General features: G+C 34.2%; 1 protein-coding gene across 2 annotated transcripts; it reads right to left on the bottom strand.

Annotated features, from left to right (window-relative positions):
* Positions 1-15,396: 15,396 nt before the first annotated feature.
* Positions 15,397-18,531, bottom strand: LOC110107744 (cytochrome P450 71D7-like). Of its 2 annotated transcripts, XM_028694609.1 has the most exons (4): positions 18,332-18,531; positions 18,158-18,211; positions 16,186-17,712; positions 15,397-16,114 (listed from the first exon to the last, which is right to left on the bottom strand). In XM_028694609.1, the coding sequence occupies exons 3-4, from the start codon at positions 17,077-17,079 to the stop codon at positions 15,476-15,478; spliced, it is 1,533 nt and encodes a 510-aa protein (XP_028550442.1). In that variant the 5' UTR covers positions 17,080-17,712; positions 18,158-18,211; positions 18,332-18,531; the 3' UTR covers positions 15,397-15,475. The 2 variants fall into 2 exon arrangements, with proteins under 2 accessions (XP_028550442.1, XP_020693768.1); XM_020838109.2 differs by having other exon boundaries at positions 16,186-18,211.
* Between the last annotated feature and the right edge of the window lie 842 nt (positions 18,532-19,373).

The following is a 19,373-nucleotide window of genomic DNA, read 5'->3' as shown; positions in this document are numbered from 1 at the left end:
GACAACTTCCCCGCCTGCGGGTAGAGTCTAGAAAATCTAGCCTATGAGGATGAAGTGCCGGACAGGGAGAAGTGTAGTCATTCTAAAAAATTATTTTATAAGCCTTTTTAAAATTTCATACATTCTTGATTTGGAGACTTTGACTAGCATAAATTGCATTAGCAACTAATTAAAATTAAAACTTAATTACATTAGTTTAGGTGCATAATAACATTCATAAGTGTGGGATCACTTAGGAGCTTCTCTAGTTGTCGATCCCAAATTCCAATATCTAACTACCCAACCATCTTTCATATAGACCGAACAACATGGATTTTATACGATTAGGTGGTTTTAGCTGGCATCCTTTTTCAGGCAAGGAATAAGTCCAGATTGCATTAGCTAGGTCGTAGGTGTTAATATCGTATGTATGATATTACATCTTTTATAGATTTAGGTTCTAAGGCTAGTGGTACGAGTGTACCATTGTACGCTTTATCGGTGGGTAAACCTTCTTTTCTTTTGAAGGTTATAAATCCTACCCATCCGCGTCACACAGATGATGCCACCTCCCTCTTTCTCTCGTGCTTGCTTGAGATGCGTTGTCTCTTTCTTTTCTCCAGTTTCCACTTCTTCGAGCCGACCGGGTGATGATTGAACCACGTGTGATTGATTGAGCCAAATTGAGCCTCTCTTCCCCTTTGATTAAGAAAGCCTAGAATTTTCCCTTTGCACTAAATCCATTAAAGAAGATAATCTAACATCCTTAATTGAGAGTTTTCTTAGACCGATGTCTAAGATGTAATTAACTACGGGGGCTTGCGCCCGTAGGAAATCAATCCCTACAATCAAATAAACCCCGTTCGAGCTGATGTATCGAATGGGAGAAATCTCGTGAACTTTTGTGTTATATATATTATTACCCATCGAGGTTGGTAGGTGAAAGCCGCTATCCTCCATGGCTAATCGTATGTATAACTCGATATGCTCTTTCATCGGCCTGCTTGTATCGAGTGTAAAGGTCTACGACCATTTTGTCCTACGGGATAGTGTGATCGTACTCTTTGCATTCGAACCACATGAGCAGCATCCTTTCGGAGACCCGCATCACACAGGTGATCTTTGAAAAACCTAAGTTTGGGGACACCTCTAAATAGATCTTTTTAGGTCACTCTCCTAAGGATTTTTATACTGGCATGACAACCTCCTGTGCCATAATTAAGAACCATCAATAATAGTTGTTAAGAAAAATGAAATAGCACTTTAAATATTATTTAAATCAAACATGTAAACATTATTAACAATCTTTCCCTACAAAACAATATTATTATTTAAGCTAATAATGCATATATTTGCTAAAAAAATTTATGATGAAGCTCTTATCGCACAGGTGACTGATGCTTAGCAAGTGGGTTTTAGTCCACCTACAAGCAAAACATTTTCAATTAAAAGGTTCTTGGAGTTTCTGATTATACTTACGTCTACCACTTTCTTGGTGGTGTTGTCTCCAAGAGTTACCTTTCCTCCAGCCTTGGCCTCTAGGGAAATGAATATTGGCATCTCCAATCATGTGTCGTGAGCATCCGTTGTCCATGTACCACATACTCTCATGAGATTTTTTGAGAGAGCATTCCTATAAAATCATCAAACATCATATTTAGAAACCCAAATAAGTTTGGGTCCCTTCTTATGAAAAGAAAAATGCAATGCATGTGTGTTACGCTGTGAACCATGCAATTTAGGTCTCCACACCCAATGTGTACTATGATGAAAAGTGCAAGTGTGTGAAATATGTCATAGCATGCCACATGAAAAATATCTAACACCAGAAAAAGGGTTTACTAATCTACTCGAGTGGTGATGCTTCTTCTTAAAATTATGTGATGCATACAATGATGATTTATCATTTTCAAACACTTTGATTTTTCTTTTAATGATTTATTTTCAAATTCATAAACTGTCACATCAACTTTTAACTGATGTCCATTATTATCTATTTCTCATGTAAGTTCTTTTAATTTTTTAATTTTTTTTTAACTCAACATGTGATGGCTTCAAGATTTTATGAATCCCGCTCTGATGAATATCATCCAGACCATCACCCTATATGGAGGTTTGGCCGATGAAAAAGTAACTTGATTGTCCAGGCCGATCTCACGATCATCTGGGATGATTAGTTTAAGATATCACATATCGTCCAGAACATCACCTTGGATGAATGTCTATATGATGTAAAATTAACTAGATCATCTAGACCGATCTCCCAATCATCCAGATCGATTAGTATAAAACATCACATATCGGCCAGAACATTGCCCTGGCACTACAGGAAAACCTGATATTATCAGCGGAACATATTCGCTGGTAATATGTAAAATCCAACAGAAATCCTTGGTTTCCGACGCATTTCCGTCGGAATTTGGTACGCCTGTTTGGTGCGCGTCAAAAAATATCTTCCGACGTTTATAAGATGCCGGAAATCATTCCGGCGCACTCTCCGACGCATTACCGGTGCAAAATTTGTTAGCCAAAACGTCATTTATTAACTGATTATTCTAGCGTTATATACGCCGGAATTTATGACGTACATATCCGCCGAAAATACCGATGGATAAAACGTCGTAGGTTCGCCATAACTGAAGCTACGGCTTGTTTTCGGCGCAATTTATTTGCCAGAAACGCTAGCGGATAAGACTACGACTAGTTTCTGGCACATTTTCCACCGGCTTTTCTGGTGGAAAAGAAAAATGCCGGCATCATTGCATCGATTTGTTGTATCATCATTTCCGTCATATTTCTGATGCCAAATCCACCGAAAACTTGTAGCAATAATATAAAAAAAATTGCCTTCCCAGCCAACAATCAGATTTCCACACCTGCAAACATATATAAATACATATAATAATAGTTCCACAACACAGATCTACACATCACAGATCTCAAGAACTTCAACATATACTTAAAAACATAAATATCCATTAAAACAGATTATTCAATAGCATCAACCAACTAATATTAAAAACATCACATATTGTTCAATAACACAGATTCAAAGAAGGAAATAAGTTCATATGACTAAACTAAACTACTCTGAATCCGTGGACTCCTCAGCCGGAGCTACCTCTTTTCCACTCAACTGCTCTCTCATTTTGCGTATTTCATCCAACAACTGATTGTGTTGCTCTTGCATCTGCATTTGAACCTATGCTTGTAACTAAACTTGCCAATCAGCTTATGATTTCCTTACTTATTCTAGCTCTACTTGAAGGGCAATTATTTGTAGAGTATGTAAGGACTCATGTGAGCTGGATGCAGTAGAGGAGGTCATCCCCTCGTATGCCTGAGCTTGCTAACCTAAATCATAAACTCTGCCATGTTGTATTCCTCCAACGGCTTGCAACCAGATGCGGTACTCAGAATACTCCACAGAGCCGTCATAAAAGCCCTCACCTAATACGGCATGACTCTCTCGAAGCCGTGTATACTCCTCCTATGAAAGTATAATATAAATATATATAATTAAACTAAAAATAGAAATTATTAAACACATATACTTACATGGACTTTTCTTGCTCGTTCATCAATCCATTGTTGATCCTCATGTCGCTTATGAGTGTGATTATGTAATTCCACAAGAGTTGGTTCTCTACCCAGCATCTCTTTCTGTTAGAATTAACATAATTCTATTAATATTTGTATTAAAGAAGAATTATATTAAAGAATTAAACATATTCCACCGTAAACTTCGCCGGTAATAATGAAAAGCTACTAATTATCGACGTTACTACCAGCGCAATGGACGTCGGCAATTTTCTGGCGCAAATCGCATCGAAATAACCGTCGTTAATATTCCTTCGCATTATGTGCTGGTACAATGCCGTATTTACCGACGCAAAAAATTCTGCCGGAACACCGACGGTATTCGTTTGTTTTCCTGGAGTGTGGATTGAGCTAGGCCAATGAATAATCCAGGAAGAACTAAGGTTTATTAACAGATCATTCCGGATGATCCTTTGATCGTTCATGCTGATATAATTGAGCAATCAAATCTTAATTACTTTCCTTAATTATCAGATTAATTTAGGCATAATTATACTGCATCGTCTAGGATGATGTCCAAAAATAACACATGCCTAATAGATCTGACAGTTGATTCTTTCTAATTTGAGTCTGTCATCCCGGACAATACTAATATCGTCCAGGACGATTCACTTAGTTGCGACTGCCTTAATTAGAGTTTTTATTTTTAACAGATCGTCCAAAATGATTTTTGGATCTTCCCAGACGATGTGATCAAAATAGAAAGCATTAATAAAACAGATCAAATTTTTTTCATGTGTGTGTGTGCAAGGTTACTTAGCATCAGGATCCATATTGTTATAATATAGTCAAGAAAAGGTAAAATACACTTAATTTATATTACAAGCTAACTCAATCCTAATCTACCCAATCTTGAGCTGGTTTATTTGTAATTTGATTTTGTTGAACTAAAACGTTAGTAGGCAAGGCATTCATAAAAAAATAAAAATATTTGCAAGAAAAATGCAAAGGCCATCTAAGGGACGAGGCAATTAAATGGGGGAATATGCTATTATTATTATCAAGAAAAATAAACCATCTCGCAAGGTAGAAAGAGGCCAATACTATATAAAAATCAGGAATTACCGGCAGTTTTTTCTAGCGGTTCCCATTATATTTCTAGCAATTTCATAAAATATCGGTGGTTAGTAAACCACTGGTATAAACCACATAGGAAATAATTTTCGGCTGTCAGTTTCTAGCGATTAACCTTACCGACAGCTTTACTGTGGCTTAAACAGTCAATAAATTCTGGCGATCATAGCACCGGTGACTGCTAGTTAATCACCATCAGCTTACCAACTGTAAAAAAAACACAAATTTTACCTGTGGCCTAACTGCCAGTTGACTGTCGGTGACTGCTGGTATACCGTTGGTATTTATCGACAACTATATTAAACTTGTGGCAGCTATAATAAGACGTCTAGTATCAATGTTTTTGACACCCAAACTGTCAGTTAGCCACTATAAACTTATAATGTTTTTTTAAAAAAAATTGATAGCCTCCCATCTATTTACTTAATTTTCCACAAACTTGCATATAATTAAAAATATATATTACAAATATGGGCAACACGCCACTATAATCAACCCATAATTATAGTCTAAAATCAATATATATAACATTCAAATTAAATCCATAATAGCATAACCAAATGTTTAAACCAAAAGTTCATCAAACGAAATAAAATCGATAATTAAACGTAATATATAAATTCATAATAAGATGCCCATGTCCTGATTTTCACACAACAAGTTCATCAAACAAAATATTTAAACTAAAAGTTCATCAAATAAATAAGAGCACTAATTATCCTCCGTGTCCTCGCTGCTTGGTGATTCATGTGTCTGCTCTTGCTCTTTCTTTTTTTTTTTAATTTTCATCTCTATAGGATCGTAGCTCTGCCTGCATCTCATTTTAAACCTTTCTCATATCTTCTATCTCTCTCGTTAGGGCAGCAACCCTCTAGCTAACAGTTTTTTCAGCTCTACTAGGATCATAAAATGCTAATATAAATGAACTACCCTCATAAGAATAGTCTTACGAACCCAAGCCATATACCCTTCCCCTTTTCCTTCATCAGACATCTGATCACATATGATACTTAAAATACTGGGTCGATCTTGAAGATGATCCATCACCAGTAGACTGACGACTTTCCTAAACTCATACAAAATCATCCTATGAGAATAAATTCATAAAATTAATTGATATTAGAATCGGGTTTTTTATATTAAATTTATATTCTTGAACTCTAAAAATTATACTTACATGAGCTTTCTTAGCTTCCATCAACACAATGGTCAGCTTGATGTTGGTGAGTCATCGTATGCAACTCCAATGGTGTCGGCTCCCGACCAAGAAACTCTTTCTAAAAATAGAACATATAGTTAAAATAATATACATATATTTATTAAACTAATTAAAAGCTTTTACTAATAGTCATTTATGTTCATTATGAGGAACAGATCCATTAATATGAAGGGCAAATGCATTGTTTTATTTATTTTGCTCTTTTATTTTTGTGAACTTAGGGCTCGCCCAAGCTCTACTCAGATCTGCTCATACGCCCTCTCCAATCTATAATGGTCACTACCCGGACTTTCTAATAATGTTCATGAACATATCCTTAAGACGGATCAATCCTCTCCTCTTAAAATTTATTATGATCCCCGTAATATGCTCAAGCAAACCACCTAAAATCTTTCTATAAAAAAATATAAGCATAACAAATAATATTAATATAAATTAAATTAAATATTTTATTTAATGCTAAATAAATATAACTAAAATTATCTAAACCATATATTACTAATTTCCTTTGGGAACTTCTTCCATGATAAGTAAGGAGCATTATATTTTCTCCTTATGATGTCCTGAATCTTATAGGTAGGTGGCCTTGAGGAATTGAAGTTGCAGGTTAATTTTTTTATCAATAATATATAATATATCAAATTATAATAAACTTAACATAATAAACTGAACTTATATATCACTCTTAGGCTCAATATATAGATAATTATCTGTTGTAGCTACAAGATCCCCAGCCTAACCTCTGTTGGTGTTAGTATTAATTTTTGTAAAAAAAATATCAATTTCTACTTTTGATTTATATGACCAAGTATTATAAGTGTTAAGAACATGTACGGGGTAGTCATACACATCTCTAGCTAAAAATTGTATGGTTTAGTATAACTGGCCAACAAGAGTACGATGAAGCAGCTTGACTATATGGAGTAAAACTATTAGCACATAATCCCAATCTCATATTATGTGGCTCAGCAATAAATTAAGCACGTATTCGATCAAAATGATTTCACACTTCAGCGTCTTATGGATGAGAAAGAATATCACTGCTTGCTAATTTCTCCTTATGTCATCTCATATGATCTACTAAACTCATTGATGCATAGAGCCACTGAGGTCTTAGAATGATCGATAAATAAAATAAACGAGAATATTAAATATCTTTATTTTAACAATGTTATTTTCCTAAGTTTACCTTAAACCGATGCGCATTACAGGTACGACAATAAAATTTTATTACGCCATCCTTATAGTATAATATTCATCCATTGATACAATAATCAATTTTTGTAATAGTGAGACCCAACATGGATACTAATTTTTTTGTTTGATATAAATCTGAGGGAATTAAATTATCTGTTGAATTTATTTCCTTGAAAAGACCAATGAAGTCATTAAAATAATCATGTGGAATATTATATTCAATTTTAATACTTAGCATCCTCATTGCATTTGAAAATTTTGAATGAGTTTTATAACCATTCCAAATTGGTTTTTGAACTGCATATAATAATTTAAAGAATTTTTTGCTTTTTTTTTGTGGCTCTTATACACTAGCCCTTAAATTAGGACATGCTATATCAAAGATAAGTTCTTCATATGGCTTAGTCATTGATCTTTATCAAATATTTTAAAAGATATGGATGGACAAACATGAGTATATGTGTGGCTTGTACTCGTCATGTGAGGTCCAAATCTAGTAGTTTGGAATAAATCCCCTATGATATAAATCAACCTTTAGATCATCGGGCTTGAGAAATACTTGATTTTTATGCTTCGAACATGGACATTTAAATATTCAATTAAACTTAAAGAAAGGTAGTTGAGATGTAACTTGAATAAAAGTCTTAACACCCAGTATAAATTTATCTGTCAATTCTCTTCGACCCGGTAATAATCGTTTATACATATAATATATCTCTTCTTGGATAGTCATTTGAATTTTAAAGAAAACATTTTCCTATATAATTATGAAATTAATTATTAGAAGATATGCAGCTTGAACAAGTGTATGTGTTTTACTATTGAACAATAAATCTAAAATATTAGAAGATATTCAGCTTGTACTTTACTTAAATTGGAATCCATTCACCAACCATCCAATAATAGTTTAGGGTTCGATACCTAAGTTTGAATAAGATATTTAAGCATTACAGGTCTAACCACCATCTTATAGAAATTTCCCTTAAGTTTGAGGGGGACTTTTCTATCACACAATAAGTCCAAAATATTCATCCACTTTAACCATCCAACTTGAATTCTACTAATAATAACCATATCTATTTCACCATCACTCAAATGATAAATATAGCAATTAGAACAAAATTTTTATGGGTGGCAAAAAATTGATGAAGGTTTTCAACATATAATTTTCAAAGATAAAAATAATTAAGCAAGATAAATAATTTAAATGACAAAATAGAAAACTTGGCTAATGACTCGTATCATATCTCTAAGGGTAAAATCACTCATCCACCTGAGCATCCTCAACTTTGCAACACTTAGCTCAGTATTATGCTTCTCTTTTAATGGCCAACATTCCACACCATAAATCATTATAGGTCTTACCACCATCTTATAGAATTTTCTCTTAAGTTTGAGGGGATCTTTTCTATCGTACAATAAACCCGATGCAATATAACCAAGATATCTAAAATGTGCACTCTTATTAATGACTTGATCGTCCAAAGTCACAATCCCCTTATTAGGATTATTGCTACTAAAATTACACTTTATATATTCAATTTTAGATCTACTCAAGCAAAAACCTTTAGACTCTAAGGTTTGCCTCTATAATTGAAGTTTACCTTGAACTCCCTCTCTAGTCATATCAACAAGAAGAATATCATAAGCAAAAAGTAAATACAAAAGTACATCCTCTAAGGTTGACCTCCATAATTCAAGTTTACCTTGAACTCCCTCTCTAGTCTTATCAACAAGAAGAATATCATGAGCAAAATGCAAATACCAAGGTACATCCTCTAATGTTGACCTCCATAATTCAAGTTTACCTTGAATTCTCTCTATAGTTTTATCAATAAGAAGAATATCATAAGCAAAAAGCAAACACCAAGATATATCCTCTTGCAAATGCCTAGTGAGAACATCCAAGACTAAAGAAAAAAAGATATTTACTTAATGTTGATCCTTGATTTAATCAAACCGAAATAGGAAATACTTGTACAAACTACCTATTACAAATTTGAGGAAAAAAAAACAAACCTAAATTTGGTTTGGGGTTATTAACGATCGATGGCTTTTGAGTGTAGATTACGGGCGTGCTCGGCTGCCGGAGTGGGGGCACGATCGCAAGAATCAGTAGAGTGGGGACAAGCGAGTGTCTGCAGAAAAAGAGAATTACGAAGAAATGAAGAGGAAGGCTCGAGTTGGCCAATATTAAGGCCATTGTTTATGGTTTTATATGGTTTTGACTGCCAAAAACATCACTTAAAAGTGGAGTCCTAGGTAGCCAATAAAGGCATCGGTAAAACATAAAACTGATGCCCTTGCCGGAGGTTATTATACTGCCACTAATTCTGGCGGTGGTTTATTAAATATCGCCGAATAAACCCCCAATTAATACTGGCGGTTAGAATGCCGAGTTAACCGCCGGTAATACCTGTGGCAATAGGATTGCTGGTAATGATCGTCGATAATATCTGAATTTCTTGTAGTGAAAGCCTAGCCAACTCAATCTTGGATATTGTTAACCATATCCTAATTCTCCCAATTTTTTAGTATTGTAATGTCAATAGGCTATGAGCAATATGCCCTATTATGCAACTCAAGGTCTATTGGTTGGGAGTTTTACTATGAACCAAGAGGTCTTGGATTCAAGTCTTGCATATATTATGTGTGTGTGTGATAAGTTTTCCTTAATCGGACTAAACATCCAACCCCCTTCCCCCCCCTCCCCCGCCCAAAAAAAAAAAACCCCTTAAAGGGGAATGGATGGAGATACTTAATAGTTTAATTTAAAGTTAAAGAAAAAAAAACTTACAACCCCTGACACAATAAACAAGGTCGTAATGTTCTAACTAAAACAACGTAGAACAAGCTACTCCTATCATAATCCACTAGTGCCATCCTTTAAGATAGATGAAATTTTTTACATCCAAGGTTTTTCTAGCTTAATAACTAAATTTTTTATAAAGCTAGATTTACAAGATGAGCAGAAAAATATGAGTAAGAAGAAGTTTTGTTGTGTAGGAAAATCGCTTGCATTTTCTCTTATTTCTTTTCTCTTTAAGGGTTTTCCTATGGATGAATAATTGATTTCTCCTCTATTGGTACGTCCATAAGCAACACATGATTTAAATTATATTTTCAAAATAAGTGTCAATCAATCATTAATGATAATTAGAATTAAAAACTCATTTTATTGGAGGATTGTCCTATATGATCAACTAATCAAAGTTCATATGATTCGATTAATGTAATTTAGAATATAATATACTAAGGATCATATTATGCATTCATCATTATACAATATGATTAATAGCTAGGTTAATTTGATTGAATCAAATGTTACCTCATGGATATATATGTTTTAATTTGAATATAATTAATATTGTACTATTAGATAATGTGGCATCGAACGAGAGTGAGAAAAAGACAACGGATAGAGCGCGAGTTGCATGAACCAATAGCTCAAAACAATACCAAAGAATGAGCTTCTTGGATGGACACCACGACTTAATTTATTCAGGATAGAAAACCCACGTGCACATAAATAGAACTTAAACACCTTTTATTATTCATCTTCCCTTTTACAAGGCAACAACCATTATATATACTAACTTGTAAGCTACTTAAATGGTCATAGCTCTCATGATAACATAAAAAACCAAACTATTTAATTATATGCAGCTAATATAAGAGCTGAAGTTTATTAGTAACTAAATAGAGCAACAACACTGACATCATCATGTTTTCTTATAATACGATCCATATATAGATCAATATTAAATTGAATTGTTTGATTTATTTTGATATCAATGTAAATAGTACAATATGATTAAGCATCATATAGTACGATAAGTTATACTTTTTCATAATTGATTAATCCATTGATTAAATTAATTCTTAATTATTATGTGCATTAATATGTGCAAGTCAACCTTAGCTTCATAAAAAAAAATGTAATATCAATTTTAATGTGTATATTTACTAGCTTTGCTACGGTTTCACCCTAGCTTCCTTATCTCTTCGGTGTAGATCTCCTTGGCCTCGTCCATTCTGGTTCTGTCAGTTCGTGAAAGTTAATGAAGCACGATTGTGGAATCATGGATTCCTCAAAAGTAAAGTGAACTCTAGATCGTTTGTTTATGCTCTATTGGGATTTTCTTCGGTTTGTCATCACTTTACTGAATCTTAGCTTCGGTTTGTCATCACTTTTCTGAATCTTAGATCTACAACTTTATGTGGTTTTCCATCGCTTTGGATTTCTCAGGATGAGATTTTAGCTCTTGCAGCCCCATTTGAGTTTTCTTTGTTTGGAAAATTTCCTAGTCGTCGTCCCTTTCTAGATCTGAATCAGAAGTTCTTCTTTAACTTAAAACTTATGGCTAAATATTTGGTTACTCTTTCGGATCCTCAACATGTGTTAATAAAACTCTCAAATGATATGGATTATTGTAGGATTTTTGCTTATAGGTCTTATTTTGTTAACAAATGCTTCATGAAATTGATAAAATGGTTACCTAACTTTGATATATCTGAGGAATCTCCAATCATACCCATTTGGGGTTATTTTCCTAATATTCAACCTCATTTATTTTTTCACCATATTTTCCATGGACTAGGTTTGTTATTTGGTCATCCCTTGCCGCCCCTCTATGGCTTTTTTTATTTGAATTAGATATCTCAAAACGATATCTTGATAACTTGTGGATTGGCCCTAAAAATTTTGGGTATATTCAAAAAGAACTGTTGATTAACACTAAAATTGTGACTAATAATGATAAGGAAAACTTTTGTTTATATCCCCTGGCTGATGTTCCTCCCCCGGTTTCTTCTCCAGTTCATATTAATATTGTGGATGATGCTAACATTATGGTTATTTCTCTCCTGTTGGTTCCTGCTGTTAATATTGTTGTTGGACCCTTTGTTGTTTGGATGTTTAAAATTTGAATCCTATAATCAATATTCCATATTATCCTTTATCTAATGAGGCTTTATTGGCTTTGAATTTGGGGAATCAAAAGGAGTATGATAAACATGATGACTAGTTGAACTCTAAATATTTGGATACTTACATGGTGGCAGGGGAGTTAATTATGATAATCGTTATGTTCTTCAAGATGATGTTGTTTGGATGTTCTTCAAAATGCTCATAATGATGGTTTCTTTTTTGTTGTTGGCAAGAAAAAAGAAAAATAAAAACAAAATAAAGGATCAAAATTTCAAGTATTCGATTGGTAAATTTTTGATATCCAAAATTGTTCCTATTCCTTCTTCTAATTCTTAGTGTTCTGCTTTTCTGCTTGTGTTTGGTCTTTGGGGGCTCGTGTAGTTTTTTTTTTCTTTTTTTTCTCTTGGTTTGTTGTGTGTTTTTCTTTGGTTTTTGGTGTTTGGGGGTGTTTGTGGCAAGGTGTTTTAGTGTAAGGGGTTGCCGGTTGTATAATTTTGCATTGTTGTGGGTATCTCTTTGGCTAACATATTGTATAATCTTTTAGTGATAAAATAGCAAAGCCCCTAAACAAAACCAACACAAGACAACCGAACCCTCACTATAGCAACACCCAACCACCCAAAGCAGCAGAGCCAGAATGACCAACTCGACCAAACATAAGCCAGGAGAACAACCAACATAGACAACAAACAACAACTAGAAACAAATTGATGAATACATGCATTCACAAATTGATTTTTAATAAATTCATTATAAAGTGATGGCAAACATCAATTAATATATTTTATTCATGCATGTTGAATATAGTTATATATATTGTATTACTATTATGATGCAAGATGAGTGTGTTATCTGAAATGATTTGGATTATCTTGAAAACAAGACCATACAAAAAATACTAGACATTTATATGGATGACTGGCAATAAGGAATAGCAAGGAACTCTATATATGCAGATTTTTCATAATAATAATTTTTAGCATGTAAATCTCTTTGTACTTGACTTGATAGTTAATGAATTGAACTGAACAAAAAAAAAATTATAGGTAAAATCTGTTTTTTCTTTTAATTATAATTAGGGCAATTATATATAATTTAAGGTAATTTTTTGTCTAAGAAATTATTGTGTAAAATTATCTTGCTTATTTTTTTTATTTTTTATTCAAGAAAATTTTGAAGGATTATCCTGATATAAAATCTCATATGTATTGTTCTCTTGTGGCTAAGAGGATTCTTCTTCGGTGTGAAGAGGATAAGTTATAAGAGGACTGAACCAACAACAAAGTTCTGATCTTTATTTTATCGCTAAGAGGATACCATTTGGACAAATTTTAAATTGGGAGTTTATTTATGTGGTTAAGACCTAACCGAATAATAAAATCTAGATATCAATAATTATACTAAAAATAATTATAGGATAAAGAGAAAGAGTAGTCGATATTAATAATTACGCTTAAAAATAAACTTATCGGCTTTCATAAAAATATTTTCTTACATATGTAATAGGTTTGTTAAAAGGAATAATCTAATAAAAAATAATGTTGTTGAATATAAATTAAATATGATTGTTGGATAAACGAAAATAAAATATTGAAATGGCATTAAAGGTACGTAGAAGAGAATAAGCTAATACTAAGGTTTTATTTGGGATAAATTTTTGTTATTGTTTTATCACTATTTTGAAAAAAATATATTTATACTAAAAAATTATTTTAGAAATCTGTTAGCGATTTGAAAGTAACCCATGCAACGAAAAAAAAAATTCAATGAAATGTAAAGAACACCAGGATTTAAGGAGGAAAAATCTGAAATCAAGAAAAAATCACGGAATAACACCACATCAAAAAAATCACTATGAAAATAGCTAGAAATTACTACATATCTCCTTTTTCTCTTAGTGTCTCATTGTTTATCTTCTCTCTTACACCGTTCTGATTGGTATATAGAGCTCTATATATCACGCTACCCTTGAGAAAAACGGGGAAGAAAACGGTCCAACTCGCCTCAAATTGTTGCGGCACTGTAATCTCTATCATTTGGTCTATGGCGTTCTGCTCTCTACTAATTTTACACAAAATTGTCCAGTGAACAAAATAGTGTCAAGGTGCTCAGGCACACAGCGTCGGGGCCTTGTACGGAAAAAAAATTTATTGGTCGACACAATTTGATTCTACATTGACTAACCAAATAAGTAACAAAATTGTCTCAAACGAAGCCCAAGAAGAGCTTACATCCCAAATTACGTTTTATTCATGATAAATCATTAAAAAATTATTGTAAATGACATCCATGAAAATGTAGAATAAATAAAGGAATAATTCAAAAATACCTCTGAAGCCCCATTAATACAAATTGAGTAGTAGACATTTTTAATTCAAGTATGAATTAAACCTAAGAAAATCCACTCTTATATTTAACAATATGGAACTTCCTTTTATGTGCTACATCAGTAAATACCAACCAAAAATGGTAACTAATTTCTACGATACGAAAGGCTAATCAATTTACCAATCTTAATAAATGTATGCATCAGGTTGAACCAAAATTTCCTTATGTCATTAAAAACTATGGATATTAATTACTAAGACCAATTTGTCAAACATACTAAGTTTATATATCATTTTCCAAATGAATTTATCATAGATATCAATACTATTCGAAATAGGTTTTTTGATACTCTCTCTAGCCGATGTTAGAGCTCCGTCAAAATATTCTAATTTATGATATATGATAAAAACATTAAAAATAAGACGAATATGTTATGAAGTCATCAATGATCGAAGAAATGCCAAATGTCATTGATATAGTCCCTAGCTCTCAAGCAAAAAAAATATCAAACAAAGTACAATGATGCAACAGTGGTGGTCTGACTTTGAATTTGTAGCAAGTAAATTGAAAAATTAAAAAATAATTAAGTAGCATTTTTCATCTTTTCTCATTTTCTCCCTATCCTTAATTATTTAATTATAAGAAGCTTTCCCATTCCAACATTGTAAAGACAAGTTCTTCAAAATGGCTAGCAAGAAGTCAAATGAAGCAATCTTCCCACAGGGTCTTCAAGCGAGATCAACTTCTTGTTGGCTTCGTTTGAGACAAATTTTTTACTATTTCCTCTTAAAGCAGTAAGAAAGCCATCTCAAATGAAGGCTCTATCTATATATGTGATTTATGAGATTTGCCATTGTTGCGGATGTGAAGAAACGATCTTATAGAGTTGTTTGTATCCTAGGCCTTTCTTTATAGGTTTTGAGTTTCTATGATGTAATTTTAATTTAAATTTTATATTACTTTTTTATATTAAATTTATATTTTAACATCCAGATTATTAAAACATATATAAGTGACTAAATTTTACTCAAAAAAAAAAACGTTGTAGCTTTATATGACTCAAATGAAGTAATGCATCTGCCCGTTAAAAATTGTTTATTAGTCGTGTGGTGTTCCCATATATGCTGTAAATCCAGGTGCGTTGAGCATTACTCCTCGCCACCAGAAAGTGCAGCGCAAGGCGTGGCTAATAAACAAAGAGGTAACTTTCTCCTAATTGAAATTCCATAAGCTTCACTCATGTCAAGCTCTTCTCCATTCTTAGCCGGACACTCCCAATCAAAATAATATAATAAATAAGCAAGAGCCATCTCCACTGTTGCCAATGCGAAATGCATCCCTGGGCAAATTCTCCTCCCAGCACCGAAGGGTATCATCTCAAAGTGAGCTCCCTTCATATCAATATGATTCTCCTCAAACCTCTCTGGCCGAAAGACCTGAGGTTCGTCCCAATACTTAGGATCCCTCGCTATCGCCCACGCATTCACAATCACCGTCGTCCCTACTGGAATGTCATAGCCCATCACCTTGCACCTCTCTTTGTTCTCCCTTGGTAGCAACAAGGGCACCGGAGTGTGTAGTCGCAATGTCTCTTTTATCACCAGTTGCAAGTAGCTAAGCTTGTTGCTCATCCACTCCTCGTCTCCTATGATCTTCGTCATGTCATATCCGAACACTTCTCTGACCTCTCTCTGCGCCTTCTTCATAATCTTCGGGTTAAGAACAAGCTCTGAAATTGCCCATTCCAAGGTAGTTGCCGTTGTCTCGCTTCCAGCCATAAGAATATCCTAATAAAACAGTAATTTTTATTAGCTAAACATCAAATAAGTAATAATTAAATTAATTATTGTGAGCTCACGTTAATGACAGCCTTGATGTTGTCGTTTAATAGCGGGAATTGGAGGCTGTCATCCTGTTGGATTCTGAGAAGAACGTCTGTGAGATCCTCCGCTGCCATGGAGTTTTTAGCCCTCCTCTCAATGTGCGCTTTCACTATTTTTTCCAGAATTCGATCCAAATTCAACCAGCATCGCTCCAGCTTCTGTCGAAGACCAAAGATGCGAGTAATGAAGTTGGGCATCGAGGGAAACAAATCGATCATGGAGAAACCCGAAACCAACTCTACAGTTTCTCTGAGAGCCGACTGGAACAACTTCTGGTCTTCGCATCGACCGCCAACAACTGAGATTGCCATGATGTTGTTGCTAAGATTGGCAAACTCGCTGCTCAGGTTGATGGCAACGCCGATAGAAGCCGCTGCATTAATGGATCGCATGAGATGGGAGACCTCCTGCGATATTATGGCACGAAAGGAGCGGACACGCTTCGAGCTGAGAAGCTCCATGGTGCAGATTCGACGCATCTGGCGCCAAAACTCGCCATATGAAGCGAAGATGAGGCCTTTGCCATTGTAGAAGAGGGCATCGACGGTGGGGGTGATGGGGCGTGAGGCGAAGTTGATGTCGTGGGTCTGCATGATTTCTTTGGCTCCATCGGCAGAGGAAATGATGACGGTGTGGATCTCGCCTAGTTTTAGGCGCATGATGGGGCCGTAGATGAGGGAGAGGTCGCATAGTGCACGATGGGGAAGGCGGCGGCCGAGGAGATGGTGAATGCTGCCGATGATGGGGAGGTTTTTTGGGCCTGGGGCTTGCGCGTTGGATTGGAGTCGGTGGCGATTGAGCGTTTTGGTGATAGCTTTGATGACGAGGAATGTTAAGAATATGAAGATGGAAGCGAGGAAAAGCTCCATGCTTGCAGACAATAACGGGAACTATTGATTGGAGATCTTGAGCTTCATGAAACTTGCATTTATAGATTTATTTCTGGTAACTTCAAATTTATTACGGGAAAAATAGAATTTTTTTAATTGGCTACAAATTTATTATGGATGAAAAAAACTATGATCATAATTTTCTTAAGGTTATTATAGTTATTAAATTTGGGTATAAAAAAAGTTATTTCTCATCCTTAAAAAAAATAAAAAATTCCAGCCCGCCACCGTTTACCGCTATCATTGACTTCAAGCCAAATAAAAATAATAATTACAAATAATTATTTTACACCCTTTCAAATAACTTCAAAAAAAAATTCTTTTTGAAAAAATCAAACATTTTCTTTTTTCTTAAGAAAATGTTTCACCTTCACTTGTAAATTTTATGATGATGTTTAATCAATAAATACTTCAATTTGAAATTTTCTTATATAGAATGATAATTGTCCAAAATATGAGAGAAAAACATTCTATTGATTCTCCTCCCAAACAGTATCTTCTTAGCTACAAGAGAACAGATGTGAGATTTGAATTTGTTGATGCTCTCCTCCAAAATGGCATCTTTTTAGGTGCAAGAGAACACAAGAGATCTGAACTTTGTTGATGCTCCTCCTAAAAGTAACCCTTTTAGCCACAAGAGAACTAAAAAAACCAAGGCTTTTAAAACCGGATCGGTCAATGAACCGGAAGAAGGAGGGGTTAGTGGTTTGATGGTTCGACCGGGGTCGAACCGGGGTCGAACCGGATGACGCAATAAATATTTATTATATTTAAAAACTATAATAATGACACAACTATTTATTAATATATAGTAAAAATTGAACAAAGTTATAATATGAAGGGTAACAAAATAAACAACTAATTGATATTTTTCATGAGTAGCTTCAGATCAACAAAAACAGGGATCTTAAGGAAATGATAGGCAACTCTTCAAAAATGAATTTTGCTATACAGTAAGTCAAATAAAATAATCTTCTAATCTTTACTTGAAATTTTTTGCAATAAGGTGGAATATTATATGAAAGAAAAAAAACCGAACTCTGTTCAGAAAAATAACCTGGTGCTGTCGTGCATATAGCTGCTAAAAAATTCAATTTTTTGATGAGTTGATCTGTACAAAGAAATGCAAAATTGCAAAAGTATTAATCACCAATGAAAAATTTATTAATTTTACATATAACCGAACTCTCCAGTCTCCAATAAATTGATAAAATAAAAAGTTAAAAACTACCTAATGTCAACTTTGGCGGAGGAAAAAGAGAAGCCGGACAAGCCGGAGGCGGCAGGAAAAGGAGAAGCCGGGCTTGAAAAAGAGAAGCCGGAGGTGGAAAATGAAGCCGGAGGTGGAGAAGAAGACTCCAAATTGCCGAAGAACAAGGAACAGCCGCAGCTGCGCAGCGATATGAATGCGAATAGGGTTTTTTTGTGTTTTCGCCGCTTCGTATAATCTCCGCAATCCGCACTCCGTATTGCATCTCAGCCGTTCATTTTTTTTGGCAGCGAACCGTCCGGTTAAAATAAACCGGAACCGGTTCGACGGTTCGGCGGTCGAACCGCCGGTTCGAGCGGTTCGAAGCCGGTTTTCTTCAAAGCCGGTTATATTTTGACCCTTAACCGGCCGGCCGACCGGTTCCCGGTTAACCCGGTTGAACCGGCCGGTATGGTCCGGTTTTAAAAGCCTTGAAAAAAACTAGATGATAGCAGCAAAATTTAACTTAACTAAAAAATATATGCACATATTACCTATGAAGCTAAATTTTGAGAAGGATAATCTATTATTAATGACACTTTCCATGGATCATAAGCTATTAATTAGGAGGGTAAACTAATCAAGGTTATACTAAGTGGTGTTTTGTTCAAGTGCAAATAAGTTTAGGATTTATTTGGAACAGCTTTCTTATTGCTTTCTAAGGTAATTTTCTAGCACAAACAATTAAAATTTTAGAAACTTTTGTACTAAAAAACTGCTTTAGAAAATATTAAGAAAATTGTCCCAAATTAAGTCATCAGTTCGTCAACGTCTGATATATTGATGATTCAACATATCTTTTAGAATTTGTAATTTTGAAGGATAATAATCTTTATCAAATTTGTTGTTATTTGTTAAAGTCTTATCTATCTTCTTCTTCTTCAAGGGTTGTGGATCATCATTGTTTATTGATCATTTAAAGAAAACTTTCAAAGTTAGGCAGCTACTTGAACTTTTTCTGACTTGTTTAACATAACTGCATGAGACCTCCCCGCTTTAATAGATAAATCAACTTTGAATAAAT

The sequence above is a fragment of the Dendrobium catenatum genome, unplaced genomic scaffold (assembly GCF_001605985.2).
Source record: "Dendrobium catenatum unplaced genomic scaffold, ASM160598v2 fragScaff_scaffold_506, whole genome shotgun sequence".
NCBI classification, from domain to species: Eukaryota; Viridiplantae; Streptophyta; class Magnoliopsida; order Asparagales; family Orchidaceae; genus Dendrobium; species Dendrobium catenatum.
The sequence above is the reverse complement of the archived record's forward strand: the minus strand, read 5'-3'. Positions and strand labels throughout refer to the sequence as shown.